We start from the raw sequence: 18395 nt of genomic DNA, 5'->3' as shown, positions 1-18395 counted from the left end.
CACTTAACGAAACCCACATCCCAATCATGATGACACTTGATTAAAACAAACAAGCGTTTCTAGCCAGTTCCATCAAATTCTCTCTTACCCAAGGGGAGAGAAAGGGACGCACCACTCAGAGACTGAAAAAACCTCATCTCCAAAGAGCAGGTATCAGTTCAGGAACCTTCCATCTCTCTAACAGGCAAAAAACCAACACCATTCCTGTTTTGTTTTTTTGTTTTTTTTTTTTTTTTTTAAAAAAATCCTAGGAAGATTTAAGCAACGAGAAGAATACTGACAAAGACAAAAGTCCCAGGTACTGTTAGAGCTGCGGGGTCTCAGCTGAGGCAGAAGAGTCTCGGGCCATCTCCGTCCTACACACACATCCTGCAGCTCCGGGCGCTTCAGCCCAGCCTGTTCCCAAGCCCTGAGAAGCTCAGGGGCGCGTCGGGGTGCCTGGTTTGGGTTTGTCGTCGTGTTTTTTTCCTCTCCACAGCAATTAAAAACATTCTGAATAATTGGGCATGACTTCGCTCCTTCAAACCCAAACTTGGCAGCCAGAGATTTTGTAAAGCTTTCTGGAACGGGACGCAGATAACCTGCCACCGAGTGTCTGTGCTCTGTGGCGGACTGAAAAAGAAGGCTTTATTAGAACTCAGACTTGTTTACTCCTTGCAATGAGCACTGTCATTCCAATTCCTGTAATTAAATCCACAATTTTGACAGCTGAAACTGTAGGAATAATTGCACTCCTAGTCAAAATAAAGTTGTTACTGTTCTGACTGTTGCCAAGATTTAAAGGCTTCTACTATGGTGCTTCAAGTAAATCTGAACTGAATCTTCATCCATTCCACCTCACTTCATTTCTGGAGCAAAGATCTTAAAAACCTTTCCTTTTACTAGGCAAACTTGAGGTCCAAAAGAAGATTTTTCTACCATGCTATTGCTACATTCCGCTATAACATAAATACTACACCAAACATTCTACTGATCAGTAAGTTGTGTGCGTGATATATTTTATATATATTTTTATATAATCCTGTTTCTACCCCGTAAGATAATTTCACAGTCATGGAAACAATCTGAAGCCAGTCACCGTGTTTCAGAAATTAAGCTACACCAAGTACACTGAGAATACATCATCTGAAATTCATCCGTTGTACTAGTTTTATGTACCAGCAGCCTCCAGTATTCCGTACCAGCAATCTACATTCTTTCTTCCACGAGACAAGGGAGCCGATGCTACCGAGCATTGAAAAAGGCTTTTCCAACCACTTTTATTTTTCAGTCAAAGGTGAGAGAATACCAGCACAAATCCAGCCACAAAAAAAGACATTTCACCTCAAATTAGCAGGCACCACAGCGGACAATAAAATGCTTTACAATAAAAGTTTTGCATTCAGAAGCCGACTGTGCAATCGCTCAGAAATGTTTAAAGCAGAACAAAGCGGCTGATAAAACACAGCACTTGAGATGTGTACCCTGTGGAGGTGGCATTTCCTGCACCTGAAACAGAAGGGGCTCAGTTAATAAAACAAGAGGCACCAAAACAGCAGCTTCTCCACAAAGGTCTCCCCTTCTCACTGCAGGAAGATGAGAAAGGACAGCCCTGCTTCAAATATCACAGGATCTTGTACAAGCACCCAGAAGGCCCAGTGAGCAAAGGGAAGGAAAGCAGGAAACCACCTCTGACATCCCAAACCTGATTAAGGAAAGGGTTAGAAACACATCATTTACAGACAGAGCACATTTGCAAAATTTTCTTCTTCCTCTTACGGTACCCGTCAAGCAAACGCACTCCTCCAAAGGAAAAGAGGACTTGCCAACAACCAAAACCAGATCTGCTTTATTAAGAGCTTTAAAAAAAAAAAGGGGGGGTGGGGGAACCCCGACAAACATGCTAGAGAATAGAAAGGCTCTTAATATCCTAGTTTGCAGTGCACTGTGAAAACCGATATAAAAACTAACTTGATACCTACAAAATTTCAGCCATACTTGGATTTGTTTGAATTCAGTGCATTCTGTGAAGAACTTCAGCTATGAAAATTGTCAGGCAATATTTTTTTTATACCTTAGAATATAAAACTCCGGGTTATATTAACATTCCCTCGCCAGCAAAAGTGGTTTTTACTTTTTTCTTCCTCAGAACAATGCAACATCCATTCCAAATCAATTCCACTAAAAAAACCCCACCACCTTCTTGAAAATTAAATAGCTACCGGGCACAAAATAAATTAAAAAAAATACAATAAAATACTCCAGAAGAACTTATTGGTCCGATTAGAAACAGGAGCAACATTTGGGAACTCTCCGAATTTTAGTATCTTCAGAATTTGTGTGTTACTTAATATAATAATAACCAGACCTACTGATTTATTTAGTCATTTCCCTAGTCACAAAGTTTGTTTGTTCCTCACAATTAAAGCAACAGGATTGAGTCCTGCCTCTCCAGAGGCCTCCTCTAAAAGCAGAAGCTGTACTTCAGACTTTGACGGCGCAGATGTTTGGAACAGTTTGACTCTGCCTGCGCTTCAAAGAGGGTTATAACGTGCTCAAAAATTCTTTGACCTGCAAAAAGAAACAGATATTGTCAATCAAACTAAGTCTTTATCAACAGAAATATACAGCAACTACCTTTACCTCTCTGTTGCTTTATGCTTTGCTACAACCTACAGGAAGTGGGGAAAAAAAATAAGCTTAATGCCATTTCTTGTCCACCAAGAACTTTTTCAGCCACGGAACCTCTAATTTAGCAGGTGCAGAGACACACACGTTGGAATGGTGCTCACTCCTCCCGTGGTCCTAAACTACAGCCCTATGTCCCAAATGAATTATCTTAAAAGCAGGTCTCACCTAAACAGGAGGAAGATAATGACCACCTCAAAAGCTCTGTCATTTGGGAAACACCAAGTCACACCCGCTGCCAGAACAGCGTTCGTATTTAATGTCAATGAACAAACCAATGCATCTAATTAGCGTGTTCCTTGGAATTTGAGGCTGGCAAAGAAATAATAAAACGATACCTAGCAAAACCATAGTACTAGAAAAAATACCCAATTCTGTAGAGCAATGCCATAAGTAGCTTGGCTGCTGTCAAACTTATTTCCAGTATTTGAAGGGCGGCTCAAATGGCTACACCTACCTAAAAATTAACATTCTACAGGCCAAAACGTCACTATTATCTGGAACCCCAAGTCGGAAATCCATGATCCTACAGAGAGCACCAAGAGCCAGCACCTCAAATAAACCATGCAATTGCATGAGAAGTAGACCCAAGCCAGGCAGCGTGCCCAGCAGCGGGCCAGCGCTACACTCTGAAGTGTGGTCCCTAGAGACAACATCTTAAATACAGGTTGGTACCCAAGGTCACGGGAAGATGACATGCTGAGAAGGCGCTTCTTGCCACAGGGATGTGTGCCTTTCTGTGTGCCCCTTTCACTGCCACTTCCAAAGAGAGTAATTACTCCTTCCCTTTAACACATAGGGGTAGGAAGAGGTGGCAGCGAGGACCAGGCCACCTTTTTTAAAATACAGCCACCCAGCAGATACAAGACCCAAGGAATCCAGGGCGTAGGCATGTCTCCTATCTCTGTTTCAAGAGCATCCTCACAACTGCGCTGTGATACAGCCTCAACTGGGAACATTTTCCTCTCTGTCCACTCAAGCTGGACAACTGCATAGAGAGAAACCAACAATTTGCTGGAGAATATGGTATTATTCATTGAATCACAGAATGGTTCAGGTGGGAAGGGACCTGAAAGCCCATCCAGTGCCACCCCCTGCCCTGGGCAGGGACACCTCCCACCACACCAGGTTGCTCCAAGCCCCCTCCAACCTGGCCTTGAACCCCTCCAGGGATGGGGCAGCCACAGCTTCTCTGGGCAACCTGGGCCAGGCTCTCACCACCCTCACACCAAAGAAGTTCTTCCCCACATCTCAGCTCCATCTCCCCTCTGTCAGTGGCAAACCCTTCCCCCTCCTCCTATGGCTCCCCTCCCTCATCCAGAGTCCCTCCCCAGCTTTCCTGGAGCCCCTTGAGGGACTGGAAGGGGCTCTAAGGTCTCCCCGGAGCCTTCTCTTCTCCAGGCTGAGCCTCCCCAACTCTCTCAGCCTGTCCTCACAGCAGAGGGGCTCCAGCCCTCCCAGCATCTCCGTGGCCTCCTCCGGCCCCGATTCAAAAGGTCCGTGTCCTTCTGCTGTTGGTGGCCCCAGAGCTGGAGGCCCAGAGTGGAGCAGAGGGGCAGAATCCCCCCCTTAGCCCTGCTGGCCATGCTGCTGAGGATGCAGCCCAGGATGCGGGTGGTTTCTGGGCTGCCAGCACACGTTGCCAGCTCACGTAGCAGAGGCGCTCATACTCAGAGCCATCTGTAAACGTTTTGTCCAAATTCTCCCTGTGAAATGGAAACAGATCTCAGACCCCATTCTCCAGCTGTGACCCTTCCCTTCCTAGTTCAGGGCTCAAGGAGGCGGGGAAAAAAGAGGTCAAATCCCTTTGTGTAGAGAAGGGAACACACAACTGTGCCAACACTCTGACTGGAAATGCCAAAAAATAAGGCCAGGACAGGGTTTAGGCTGTTCCCAGACAACTCGACAGCTACATGGCACCAAACTCCTCTGAAAGCCCCATTTAGGTGCCTGAGCTTGGCCTTATCTGACGGTGCAGCGTATTCGCTCCGCAGCTGCCGTGTCCGGTCATTCCATCGATTAACAAGCTTTAAAAAAATAGGCAAATACGACGAAGGCTGGTTTTAATCAGGTGAGCGGTTCCACTTCTCCACGGATAAACGGAGATCAAAGGACAAAGCTGCTTTTCTCGTGAGGTAAACAATGTGCGCATACCGTTGCTAAGGTCTGCAACTCATTGCAACTACTCAAATCAAAGCCGAGTTGCCCTCAGCTGAATCTCATCACGATTCAAATACCAGACACCTGAGCAGTTCAAACATTAACAGTTTGGCCCATCTTTAAAATATAATATTACATCTTTTTGTGCTAAGGATTAGATCTTCTTAATGCAAATAGAAAGCTCGACTTGAATTCTTTTTATATCAAATAGATATTTTTTTCCATGCCTTCAAATAAAACTAAAAAATACTTCAGATATATACTCAGCATAACTCCCTGAACAAAATAAAAAACTGCGTTTTGAAAAGCATCCCTGAAGTTTCAGGCCACTGCTTTGGAGCAGGATTTTGAATAATAAATACAACTGAAGAGAAAAACTTTAATGATAGTGAAAATTTAATAAACGAGCCTAAAAAGGAAGACTTTATCCCAGCCATCCAACTCGGACCTGTGCAGCCTTCCTCCTCTCTCACCCCCCTCACGTTCCCTAGGACACCTGCACAATGGTAGAGGCAGAACTAGCAAATAACAGTTATTATAAACAGCTGAGGGTTATTTAAATTAGAAATTATATTTGCAAACAAAGCTACTAGTGAAAGTCTTCTCAAACAAGCCTGGAATATTCCCTTCTTTTTTTTTTTTTTTTTTAACGGAAATAAATAATATAGGAAATAGCATGGAAAAAATCAGGTTCTACAGGTTCTAAGTCTGGTCTGACTTCAAAGAATGCTCTACTTTGAGATGCAAGACGTATCCCAAATTCACTGACGTGCTGGCAATAAACCGAAATCATGAGTTTGTTCCACTTGTGCAATTTTACCTTTTCAGTCATGTGATCGTATCTGTCCTTTTTGCCTTTGAAGTCTTCATTAACGTCTAACGTTAAAATAGGTATTTCCTGTAGATATTCAAAATCCGTTCTGTGTTGCGATAGGAACAAAGAAAATATTACTAGCTGAAAAAAAAGTACTCACGATTCAAGTCTCTGTCAGCATTTTCATTAAGAATCCCATGAAAAGAACTGCATATCTAAATTACAGCCAGGAATTCTGAATACACAGCAGCTTGGATTTACAGCGTGGCTCCTAGGATATATTCTTGATTCTTGAACATTCTGTTCCCCCAGCACCTGAAGTTAAATTCAGCTACATATTAAAATGAGCTCAGCTGAATCCTTTGCTATTCAGAGCTCTACGTGAAGAGAGCTCAAGGCACACTGCACATCCTAGCAATAATTAACAGGATTTAAAGACAATACTACTATGGAAGCAGAGACAGAAATATTCCTGGAGTTTAACTTTACAGATAGTGGGAAAAGCTGTAGTTTCACTGGTGGAAAAAGCATTATGGAACATCCTTACAATGATTTATCCATCTTTCAATAACCATTTAAAAAAAACCTACCGCAACGTCCTATGCTGAAGCCAACTTTCGTGTCTGTAATGAAGCTTCTCCAGATATTCAATGGGAATTTCTTGCTCTTCATCTCTCCCACGCAAGTAAATTCTATTTAAGCATTTCTAAAGACAAAAGATATTAAAATAAATTAAAAAATTAGTTGGTTTTGCCGACTTTGCGCACCTCACCACAAAGACAACATTGAGGGGCTGGAGTGGGTCCAGAGAAGGGCAACAGAGCTGGTGAGGGGTCTGGAGCACAAGTCTTATGGAACTGGGATCTTTAAGGTCCCTTCCAACTCTAACCATTCTATGATTTGTTCCTGTCCTGAGCACATCCGAAGCCTCACTAACAAGCCAATCAAAACTGTTGTACTTTGTAATTTAAATATACATTCTTGACTTAGAGTTAAAAAAAAAAAGCCCTCAACAGGGAGTCTGGTAAAAAAGCCCTCAGAGAAACTCCAGCGCGTTACATTACACAGTTGTTTACAACAATTAGCACAGTTGAAAGCATCAAAGTTGGAAGTGACCTTTAAGTTAATTACTGCAATTAGAGCTCTTCTAAACACCTTTTTTTTTTCTCTTGTTCATGTAAGTTTTGTAGTCAAAAGATATATTCATTATGTTGTTATCTTCTTCTAAAAAAATATTAGATGCCCAAAGATCAAAGCAGTGTCACAGAGACTCACAGTTGCTCCAGCTGAAAGGGCTTCACACATACACACCCCCCCCCCAACTCAGCTGTGACATTAACTATGAATTGTTATATACATATATACACATATATATAGGGACTCTTGATGAGGGAGGGGAGCCATAGGAGGAGGGGGAAGGGTTTGACACTGACAGAGGGGAGATGGAGATGAGATGTGGGGAAGAACTTCTTTGGTGTGAGGGTGGTGAGAGCCTGGCCCAGGTTGCCCAGAGAAGCTGTGGCTGCCCCATCCCTGGAGGGGTTCAAGGCCAGGTTGGATGGGGCTTGGAACAACCTGCTCTAGTGGAGGTGTCCCTGCCCAGGGCAGGGGGGTTGGAACTCGATGATCTTTAAGGTCCCTTCCAACTCTAACCATTCTGTGATTCTATATCACAACAGTGTTCCAATAACTCTTTTGCATTTTCCTTTGTTTTTTCTAGTTCCAGAGGTATTTTTTTTTGTTTTCTCTTGATGTATATTCTGTTTTTATAATTAAAAAATTATTTTAAGATTACTATCATCCTACTTTATTTAAAAATACACCGGATACATTTGAAAAAACATTCCCTGTTTAAGTATTTCCAGATTCTATTAAGTCATAACTCAAGTACTGTAGTCTTCAGGGGAATGCTACAATCTGAACTGAGCCCTAAGCAGTGAAAGATACGGGTTGTTCAAGGTTCCAAGGTTACATTTCAAGGAGAATTTCTCAACTGTTTCCTTGCCCGAGACATTCAAAGCAATCCTCTAAACCAAAGATACAGTGACACACCATTGTGACCTCACTGGAGTTGAGTGCGAGCATATTCTTCTTTTATCATAGAAAAATGGTCTAGAAACACAGTTAAACCCTACATTTTAAAGGCACTAATACCATGGAAGTATAGACAAAGATCAAGTTTTACAGGCAAGGCACAAAACGTGTGCTCTCATTCTCTGTGCAGTCATAAATTTTTATTCCTCACCTCGGGAGTGGCTCGGAGATAAATGATCCCATCCAGCGCCAGGCTTTGCCCAAACTGCTTATTCATCCAGTCGTGCCAGTCCTGGTAAATAGTCCATTCCGTTTCATTCATGCAATCAGACTCGTATAAATTAGCTGCAAAGATATATCTGCGAACACAAAAGAGTGATGTAAATGAAAATGAGAGTAAGCAGAGTTATCACTTTGCCTGAAGTCCTTCACAGTAACTAGAAAAGAAGATGAGTGTTGCAATTCTGTGAATTTTTTGATGTGTGCTTGGACTGGAAATAAAGAGCAGGTATCCCCATCCTGGCCCACAGCAGGGCCCGCAAAAACCAGTAACATTTGCAGCTGGGGTATCTGTTCAGGAACAATCTACAAACTGCCGCCAGTTTGTGCACTGTGGTGATTTATTTACAACGTATTAGAACACGGTGAACCCCTCAGGATTACGTGATGGGATTTAGTTATCAAATCTAACCTTCCCAGCGCAGAAACACGGGTATTCACCAGTACTAAAAATATGTCAAAAGGAGGCACAAAACTCAGTCAGGCTCTGCTTTTTATTTATTTATGTATGTATTTTACTTTGGAGAACTCTGATCTTCAGTTAAAGGACTTCAGTCTGACGTACCTGTCGCTGTAGACAGATCGCTCGAAGAAGACCACGGGATTCTCTGCCTCTTTGAGTTTGCCTTCAAGGGATCTGAGCTGAGCCCGGATCCTGCTGAGACAGGCGTATGTCTGGAAAGTGAAAGACCACCTCTCCGGTTTCTCATACATCATGCGAAGCACGTTCCCACCACTCTTCTGCGATGTGGTCAGCTCCTGGTTTTAAACAAATACAGTCACCCTTTGACTGAGAGCCGTTTGGCCCTTATTTCAGGTTTACAATTGCATCATTTACCTCTCAACCCTATTTGTAATACAAGGTTGTAAATGCCAGCAATGTCATTCCTCCCGTGGCACTGAGCTGAACAGGCAACTCTCTGCAATCCGCCTGTCAAAACGCTCAAGTACCAAAGCCCTTTGATCACTATTTACAAGCTTTAATCAAAGAACGACATCCCATCGGTACAAAAAGTCGACAGCACTTTAGAAAAAAAATCCATGCTGCTTTTACTCTGACAAGTCTAAGTTTAAAGTTGGGCTCATTTTGTTTTTCCACCTATTAATTACAGTTCCTACGTCACCAGCTGCTGATGCAGCATCTGAAGATATGATTACGCTCTCGTCTAACCTGGGAGGTTCAGAACTGACTCTGGGCCAAAGATCTCGCTCAGCCCAAGAGGGAGATCAAACACCTCGAGCCAGCAGCTAAAAGACATGGGAACTGAAAGCCTGGCTTCACTGGCCAGGACATGCCCCTCTAGTCCCTAATCAAGTAGAGAAGATGCAGCTACAGTGACCTTTCACAAGTCAGAACACCCTTATTTATCAGTTTCTCCAGTAAGAAATTAAAGATATAGAACTATCCTCTGGAAAAGATCCCGATATCCTTGAAAAACATTGTATTTTTTAATACAGTACTAAGCCAACTTAGTACTTATTAGTGCTTAAAAGTATAAGTACTTAAAAGTACTTATTAGAAGTATTTAAGGTGCAACTTTCATAAGAACTAATAACCACAAAAGCAGGAAGGCACACCTCTTGGTTCACACACACACATAAAAAAGGAACTTCCCAAACATTTTATTTTTTTCCTCCTGAAACTGTGGGATAACGAAAGCACCAGCTTTATTCAAGATGGAAAAAGTGAAAGCCCGCTTTTCGGTACTAAACGATATTAAAAAAGCAATAATCAAGATCTGTAACGCTGATAACTTTCCTCGGAAAAGGGAAGGAGAAGAGGAAAAAAAACCAACCAGGCAAAGGCCCATTGTTGAGGCTGTACGATATTCTCACTAGAACCAAATCTGGTGTGCAGTCCTGCGCTGCGTTACAGCCCTCTGCCCTCGGCCGGCTAGATCACAGTTCCAAAAACTAACTTCCGTTTAACTTTTATTTCCATCCCTTGCTTTTACACATAAGATAGAACTGGCTTTTACTGCTTTTACAACTGACATCCTGACGTTGAGTAACATTTACTCTATAATACACTGAGCAGACTGGAAAACAGGAACCCAAACATCACGGTAAGAATCAGTGAAAAGGTTGCTGTCATGTATATTGTCTAAAATACCTGTCTATATATTGGTCTTCCGAAATTAGAAGAACATTTGACTGGTTTTGTTTCAGTTTTGGGGGACTTTTTGAATTATTATTTTAAAAGTTTCATCTTAGCTTCTTTTCCCATACCTCACTATCCTCTTCAGAGTTCTGCTGAACGTTGCACCATCTAGCTACAGGCTCCGGAACGACCTCCCAGTCCTCATCAGCTTGTTTGAGAATATTCACAAACGTCGATTTCCCTGCAGCTGTCGAAAAGGTATTCGGGAAGAACAGCAGTCAAAAAACACCCACAGCGTCGTCATTTAAGCACTACACAGCTCTGGTTTCAAGTCCCATAAATGAGTCTCCCACACCCATGTACTTCTGACTTCATGACAAGCGTGAATTGAAAGCCATCCTGTACCACAGATCATCAATTAACTGAGCAACAGGGGGTTTCTTTTTTATTTTGTACCTCACAGCAAAAATATCAAATTCAACAAAACCCAACAATGGCAACAAGTCTCAGCCCAGGTCAATTATCTAAATTCTAGAAAGTTACGTTGCAATTAGAATACCAAGTGTTACAAGCGTGGTGAGTAGGACTCGGGAGGTGATGGTCCCCCCGGACTGGGCACTGGTGAGGCCCCACCTCGAGGGCTGTGTCCAGTTTTGGGCCCCTCACCACAAAAAAGCCATTGAGGGGCTGGAGCGGGTCCAGAGAAGGGCAACGGAGCTGGTGAGGGGTCTGGAGCACAAGTCTTGTGAGGAGCGGCTGAGGGAGCTGGGGGTGTTCAGCCTGGAGAAAAGGAGGCTGAGGGGAGACCTTCTCGCTCTCTCCAACTCCCTGAAAGGAAGGTGTAGCCAGGGGGGGTCGGTCTCTTCTCCCAAGGAACAGGCGATGGGACAAGAGGAAACAGCCTCAAGTTGCCCGAGGGGAGGTTCAGATTCGATATTAGGAGAAATTTTGACACGGAAAGGGTTATGAAGCCTTGGAATGGGCTGCCCAGGGAAGGGGTTGAGGCACCATCCCTGGAGGGATTTAAAAGACGAGTTGACATGGTGCTGAGAGACATGGGTTAGTGATGGTTTTTATCAGAGTTAGGTTGATGGTTGGACTCGATGAGGTCCCTTCCAACCTAGACAATTCTATGATTCTATGATTTTTTTAAAGATACTTAGTGATGCAGTCTCAGGCCTGAAGCTGCAGTCTTCCCAAGTTATTTCAGGAAGGAAAAAAAAAAAAAAGCAAGCAATGACAAAGGAAACGTAAAGCAGAAGCTATGCTTTCTCAAATGCAGGTACAAAGAGGCATTACTAGTGACTTCTTACAGCACAGCAGTCATTAATCTGCTGCCAACTGAAAAAAAACCAAAAACCTACTCAAGAAATTTTTAAAGAGAAATATTAAACCTGAGAAAACCCAACCAGTTGGCTATCAACCACCAACGCACGTATTGGTAAAGTAACACCCTGGCAGCTCCTATCTTCCAGTTTAAGCACAGCCTCTTACCAAAATAAAACAAAAGAAGAGTAATATTTCACTATGAACAGCCCATAACTTTTCCTCCTCTTTACAACAGCTAAACAGGCTTCTCATGTTAATTAGCAGGAGTACTGAACATGAGGAGTCTGACCTGGCAGCCTGCAATTACACAAGTGTTTTACGCTACAATCAGGACAGGTGGAGGAGGAGCCTTATTATCCAGGACTTCAATGCAAAAAGGGGAATAAATTAAAAAGCATTATGGAAAGCTTTTCTCCTCCCCCTCCCAAATCTCGTCATTTTTACAGCATTAATTCCTACAGGGTCAGGGGAAAGTTGCCGAAGTTATTCACAGAATGATGTGGGGTTGGAAGGGACCTCTGGAGATCGTCTCCTCCAAGCCCCTGCCACAGCAGGGGCACCCACAGCAGGTCCCACAGGAACGTGTCCAGGGGGGTTTGGAATGTCTCCAGAGAAGGAGACTCCACCACCTCTCTGGGCAGCCTCTTCCAGGGCTCTGCCACCCTCACAGCAAAGAAGTTCCTCCTCATGTTCAGATGGAACTTCCCGTGTTCAAGTTTGTGCCCATCACCTCTTGTCCTGTCCCTGGGCACCACTGGAAAAAGACTGGCCCCATCCTCCTGACACCCACCCTTGAAGTATTTATAGGCGTTGATCAGATCCCCCCTCAGCCTTCTCTTCTCCAGACTAAAAAGACCCAATTCCCTCAGCCTTTCCTCAGCAGAGAGATGCTCCAGGCCCCTCAGCATCTTTGTGCCCTCTGCTGTCCCCTCTCCAGCAGTTCCCTGTCCTTCTGGAACTGGGGAGCCCAGAACAGGACTTCAGACATTGCTCAGCATCCGTGAGATTCCCCCCTCAGGCTGCTCTTCTCCAGCCGAACAGCCCCAGGTCCCTCAGCCTTTCCTCAGCAGAGCCGCTCCACTCCCGTGACGATCTTTCTGCGTTCCCTCCCGCGGGCTCTCTCCACAGCACACCCCCGACTGAAAGCGGGGAGAAGGCCGGGGCGGGGAGGCCTCTCCCCGCAGCCGAGGCCCGGCCCCCACTCACCGATGTTCCCCTCCACGGCGACCTTCTTGATGCGGCCCTCCAGCCGCCCGCGCTTGGGAGGGGTGGCCATGGCGGCAACGGTGAAGGGCCCCAACGGAAATAACCGCCGCGCTCGCGCCCGCCTTCGAATTTGGCGCCTCTGACGTCACGGCGGATTCCTCCCCCCCCCCCCCCCCCCCGCCCCAGTACGGGTGGCGGCGGGGGACAGAAAGGAAAGGGAAGGCCGCGGGGCGCGGAGGGCGCCGGGCCGGGCCGGGCCGGGCCGGGCCGGGTAAGGCGGAAGGGCGGGTGGTGGAGCGCGGAGCTGCCGATCCAACCAGGCAGTGCTGGGGATAGGAGAGGGAGGAGCGCATGGATGGGCGGGCGCCACACCTGACGCGAGTTGCTCGGTTCTCGGCCGAAAGGGCGGGCGGGGGCAACGGCCACGGAGGTCACGCAGAGGGCCTCAAAAAGCAAAGTCAAAAATCGTCCAGAAATACACTTAAAAGCGACAGGTGGGTTGGGTTTAAAGGAGATCAAAGCCACTTGTTTGGAGAGTTATTGCTGAAAACCATTAAAAAATCTACCCAAACCACCGTCACAGCGTGTGGCCGTTTGGGTCGACAAGAGTTAAACGGGGGGAAAAAGCCTGGAAGGGCTGAAGGGGCGCAGTCACCACCAGCACACGCTCCTCGCTCCTCCGTTCCAGCCTCTCGCTGCAAACTCCCTCCAGCGCACACACACGAAACCCACCATTGCTGGGGGATGGAAGCAAAAGCTGTTTTATCCAGGCCGAGGGTGCAAGGAGAGGAGTCAGGGTGGGACGGGGAACCTGGAGGGCTGGAGATGTCGGGGACGCAGGCGGAGAAAAAAAAGAGGAAAAAAAGAAAGCAAAAGAAAGCAAAAGGCAGGGGTGCTGCCCTGCACGGCCAAAAATGGAGTATTTCACATGGAACCAGTGCCCTGCGAGACCCCCCTCCCGCAGCAAAGCTCTCCCAGTCCTCCCAGTTTCAGGGGTCACAGGGCAAGGAGAAGGGTCTGAGGATGGTGTAGGGCTCTCGGGTCTGCCCCAGATTACAAACAGTCCCAAATCCCCCTAGTTACCAAAAAAACCCCTAATTTGTTGGGATGTGGACAACGTACAGGGGGAAAATACAAATGGATGGATCTACGAGCAGGAGATAGATTAGGACCAAGCTGAAGAAGGCGATAAAGACGGTTGTGGTCAAACATAGCTATTTATTGTCTCTTATAAACAGCCTTCAGTTTCTTCTTGGAAAAAAAAAACCTCTAGAATTTAAATATTTCTGTCCCGTGACATACAACCATCTGTATACATTATTTACAACTCGCAAATAAACAACGTTGCAGATTTTGCAGACATTCAACCGCTTTTTTTTTTTCTTTTTTTTTTTTTTTTTTCCCCATTTTTCTTTTCTTTTAATCAAAAGCTGTTCTGGTTTAAAACTAAAGATCTCCGTCGGTGACTCCGAAGGGAAGCGATATTGGCACAATTAGTTTACAATTCGGGGGTCTCATCCTGCGTTTTATATTTCGCACCGCGTTTTCTCCCAGCTATTTTAGGATTCTAAAGGAGGAAAAGGTTAGTGTTGCTTTTGTAATATCTTTCTTTTTTTTTTTTTTCCTTCAAAAAATGGCCTTTTACCCAAACTTCATTCATTTTTATTGCGGTTTTTTCTCTCTCTCTCTCTCTCTCTCTCCCGTGGCACAGGGAGGTCTGTGCTTCCCCGTCCTAAGCAACACCAGCCCGAGGAGTAAAAGAGCCGTGAAAAATCAAGCGTTCCCTCCGCCCCACGCCTCTGAAAAATGTCAAAACGTACAAAAATAATGAGTATAGTTTTAGTGGCTATAAAAATTAATTTCCCCTAAAAATACAATACTCTAGGAAGGATTCAGGGAATTGGTTCTTCGAACAAACAAACAAACAAACAAACAAAAGGAATATTTACCTAGACTGCCAGCTTCAACTGGCACAAGGAAATGGGAGGGAAAGCAGGAAAATAAAGAGGTTTAACCCCTAAATGTTAGTCTCGGCTTGAAAGAGATGATGTGCAGGAAAAGATGACGGGCATCCGTCAAACTGCCAGTGGTTTTAGGAGGGGGGGTTGAAAAAAAAAAAAAAAAAAAAAAAAGACAATGGAGAAGGAAACGCAAGTCGGTGACCAGGGAATCTTTTAGTGAAGAAAAAACAAACCCAGGAATCTGTTGGTGCCGCAGCTTTTTAAATAGTGGGGCTAAAAGGAGGGGGGGGGGGGTTATATACAGTAAAATACAGCACTCTGGCAAGTGGGGGAGAGGGGGAGAGGAGAAAAAGTATCCAAAAAGGAGGGTTTTATAGTAAAATTGTGTCTGGTGAGTCAAGAGGAAGGGAGGGGGTGAGAAATGGCAAGGAAAAAAGAGTCTGGAAGGGAATGAAAAGTCCATAGCAGCAAATAGGTATTTTTACCTGTTAAAGGAGCGTCGGGGAGACCGGGGGGGTTGGGGGGGGTGGGTGCTCAGTCCCTAAACACTGAAGCGGGACGTGGCTCCTCTCTATCCTCAAGTCAAAGCCAAAAGTTCAAAGCTCGACATTGCATAGTAAGCAGTAAAAGAAACTCGGTCCTTGTGGACGGGGCCACCCGGCCCCTGGAAACCTGTTTTCTCCCTTCAAAGCAACAGCACGACGTGGGGCTTTTATTTGCCATTTGTGTGATTTCACTCGGAATCCCTGACTTGAAAAAAAAATAAGTTATTTGTGCCGACAGAAAGGCATCCGACACCATCTAAACGGTGCCCACGTGGGCGCCGGGGGCTGAGCCCCCATCCCGCCTCGAGGTAGATGACCTCCTGAAGTTACCACCCCAATCACTGCCACGCTCTAATACGCTGAAAACCACCACAAACCACAGAATTTAAGGATTTTTCTTAAACTGGAAGGGCTCGGCCGGCGCTGGTGGCTCAGCCTGGTGTCACCCCACCAGCACCTTCCGCTCGTGACACATAACAGTCTGGTTTTTAACGCGGGGTTTGTTCAGGGTTCATGGCTCTGGGTTTTATTTGGGGGCGAAGGGGGGGGTGGGGGGGTGTCCTCCCCCCCTTTTTCCCCCAGGAAATGCACAATTTTAGAAACACATTCACTCCATCCAGACTGGGTTTGTACAACATGGCACCTTTTGTTTGAGCGTTTCCACCTGCCCTCACTTCCAGAGTGTAAACACACCTCAAGCTTCTGGTCCCACGGCTTTTTGAAGCAAAAAAAAAAAAAAAAATCTATAAAAAAATAAACAAATTAAAAGCTGCAAATATAAAACAGCAGAGGGATACTAAACCCCAAACGCCGCATACCTATCTTTAATGTTGTTATTTTCAAGTGTTGTATAATTAAACAATGTGTTCATACAGCTGTCAGGCAAATCATGATCTCCAAGCTTTTATTACAAGCCTAGAAACTATTGGGTAAAAGTGTTTTCTACTGCCAGATATTAAATACAAAAAAAATGCTCTTTTTTTTTTTTTATGTAATACATTCTAATTCTGATTGGCTGAACTGCAGCAGATGCCTCGGAATTTCTAGAATTGTCTATTTAAAAAAAAAACCAAACAGAACCCTTCCAAAGCAGAAGAATGCCAAAAAAAAAAAAAAAAGAGAATTCCTGCACTGGTATCGCTCCGAGGAAATCCTCGCTTCTCAATGGTTTTCTTTCGAGTTTCTTGCTGGTGCATGACACCAAGGAGACAGCAGCCTCTCCAGCAGCACTGACTCAACTCAAAAAAAGGGGTTTCGGTGGAAAGTTGACAGGGTTTTTAATATCAAACCGCATCCACCCTTCACGCCCCTGTGGCTGAAGATTTTCAGTCGTTAAACACCCCTGGGAGAGCAGCAGGCAGAAATGGCTGGGTGTGGAACATCATGTTCTGAAATTCAGCTTCTTGCACCACTGAAAATTCAGCTTCCTGCTCCTCTACCTCTGAAAAGACACTAAATCTTCTGCGTTATTCAGTCCTGAGCTATGAGAGCCCCCCAGTGCTGTGCCCAGAGCCGGCACCGGCTGGTACTTGCCCAGTTCACAGGACGTTCTGCCCACAGGAGCTCCTTCTCTCCTACCAGCCCATCATCGCTCGACTCCCGAGAGCGGCGTTCAGGGGCTACGGCACTGCCTGACTCTCCCACTGCCTGGGGAAACCCACTATTTGCCAGACCAGGTATGTCCTACAAGCAGAAGGACTGACAGAAGCGCTGGGGTGAATACCCCAGTCCCAGGCCACTTGCCAAAGGAAAGGAAATTGTGCTCCTGCTTCTTGTTTGCTTTTGCCTCTAATTTTCTCGTGTATATTTTCCCAACCCCCAGCTCCCTGAAGAGGTAACAGACATCAAGCATCTCCCCTCTTTTCCTCCCAGGTGTGTGTACGCACGTGGAAGAGTCAAGATCCTTAGGGCTGAGAAGGGATAAGACCTTACTCCATCTTTTTTAAACTAAGAGTTTGTTAAAGCATTTGAGGGAAAGCTTTCTTTGCGTCATCGGCTTGACTCAGACTGTGGTAACTCCAATCCCAACACTCAATGTTAAGAAAAAACACAATATAAAAGTCCTTTCCTTTGACATTCACACATTAAGAAAACTTGGTAATTCTGTAGGACATTAAAAAAGACGAAACATGAGGAAAACTGAAAGTTTCCCTTGTCCTTTGAGCAGATTATAACGGGCAATGACACCCATCTGCCCAAGGAGCCAAATACATTCTATGTTTTCTCGAGCTATAATGAAGCTTAGAATAAAACAAAGGACTGCCTTAATTACAAACGCTAAACTGCAGGTGTTCTACAAGCAGCCTCTCCTTCTAACATCAGTGCAGCCAAACCTAAATTCAGCCTGAACCCCACTGCGTGACCCTCCTTCACCACGCGATGCTCCCAGCTTGTCATTTCTAAGCAAGCAGCAGTGGAACAGGAACACGAGGCCAGTTTCTAACTCAATACCAGGTTTTCTCAACTGTTGTCTGTTCAGGGGAAAAAAGAAAAAAAAAAGAAAAAAAAAAAGAGACAGAAGAGGTAGCAAAATATTCAGTTGCTTCTCCAGGAAGCAGTTTAAGCAGACTTGGAATTTTAGCTCCGCTGAAGAGAACACAGTTCTTAAAATAACCTTCAGATGCTTCGGAAATACATCATTCTAAGTCAGAAGCAGTGATTCTGGTCTCCCAAACGACTCTAAGTTTATTACTGTGCTTAGATGTTTATTAGCTGCTATACTAATGGCCACTTATGTATTTCACAGGCTGCTGCACCGTGTTTTCCACTTTACTCAGCATTTTCAGTCAAGCAAAGGCGCACAAAATATAAGCTCAACTTCTCTGTCGCTTGGCTTCCCCCATAAATTTTAGGGGTTCCAGAGCCAGTCGAGCGCCCAGCAGCCAGTTAAGGTGTTTAATGTTATTCAGGTCTAAAAACGGTGTTTTTGTAGCGTCACAATCTAGCAAAGCCCAGCAGCATTAACCCCTGGTGTACTGTATTGGGCAACTAGTGATATGATGGGATAGAGCCTAATGCAGACTGCTGTGAATCTGAAATACAAGGGCTTTGACAAGACCCAGAGAGAACAAGACAGACAGACAGACACACACACACACACGGGCTTCTGCCAAGGGACACCCAACTGACAGAGCTGCAGCAGAAATTTCCAAGGCAAAGACACTAACCCAGGTGGGGGAAGGCCACATTTTGGTCAGGTTTTCTCAGAAACAGAAGATGCACTTACCGAATTACAAACCACTACAAATTCACTATTTCTTTTCCCAGCTGCTGCAGTTCCTCGGGGATGGGCTGCAATT

At 45.0% G+C, this 18395-nt stretch overlaps 1 protein-coding gene across 1 annotated transcript; it reads right to left on the bottom strand.

The window, feature by feature from the left end:
• Positions 1-1249: 1249 nt before the first annotated feature.
• On the bottom strand, positions 1250-12710 carry DCK (deoxycytidine kinase). Its single transcript, XM_074147201.1, has 7 exons — positions 12591-12710; positions 10184-10302; positions 8520-8713; positions 7887-8034; positions 6232-6347; positions 5648-5747; positions 1250-2550 (listed from the first exon to the last, which is right to left on the bottom strand). The coding sequence occupies exons 1-7, from the start codon at positions 12658-12660 to the stop codon at positions 2524-2526; spliced, it is 774 nt and encodes a 257-aa protein (XP_074003302.1). The 5' UTR covers positions 12661-12710; the 3' UTR covers positions 1250-2523.
• Positions 12711-18395: the final 5685 nt, after the last annotated feature.

The sequence above is a fragment of the Numenius arquata genome, chromosome 5 (assembly GCF_964106895.1).
Source record: "Numenius arquata chromosome 5, bNumArq3.hap1.1, whole genome shotgun sequence".
NCBI lineage: Eukaryota > Metazoa > Chordata > Aves > Charadriiformes > Scolopacidae > Numenius > Numenius arquata.
Note: the sequence above shows the minus strand (reverse complement) of the source record. Positions and strands in the feature narration are given on the sequence as shown.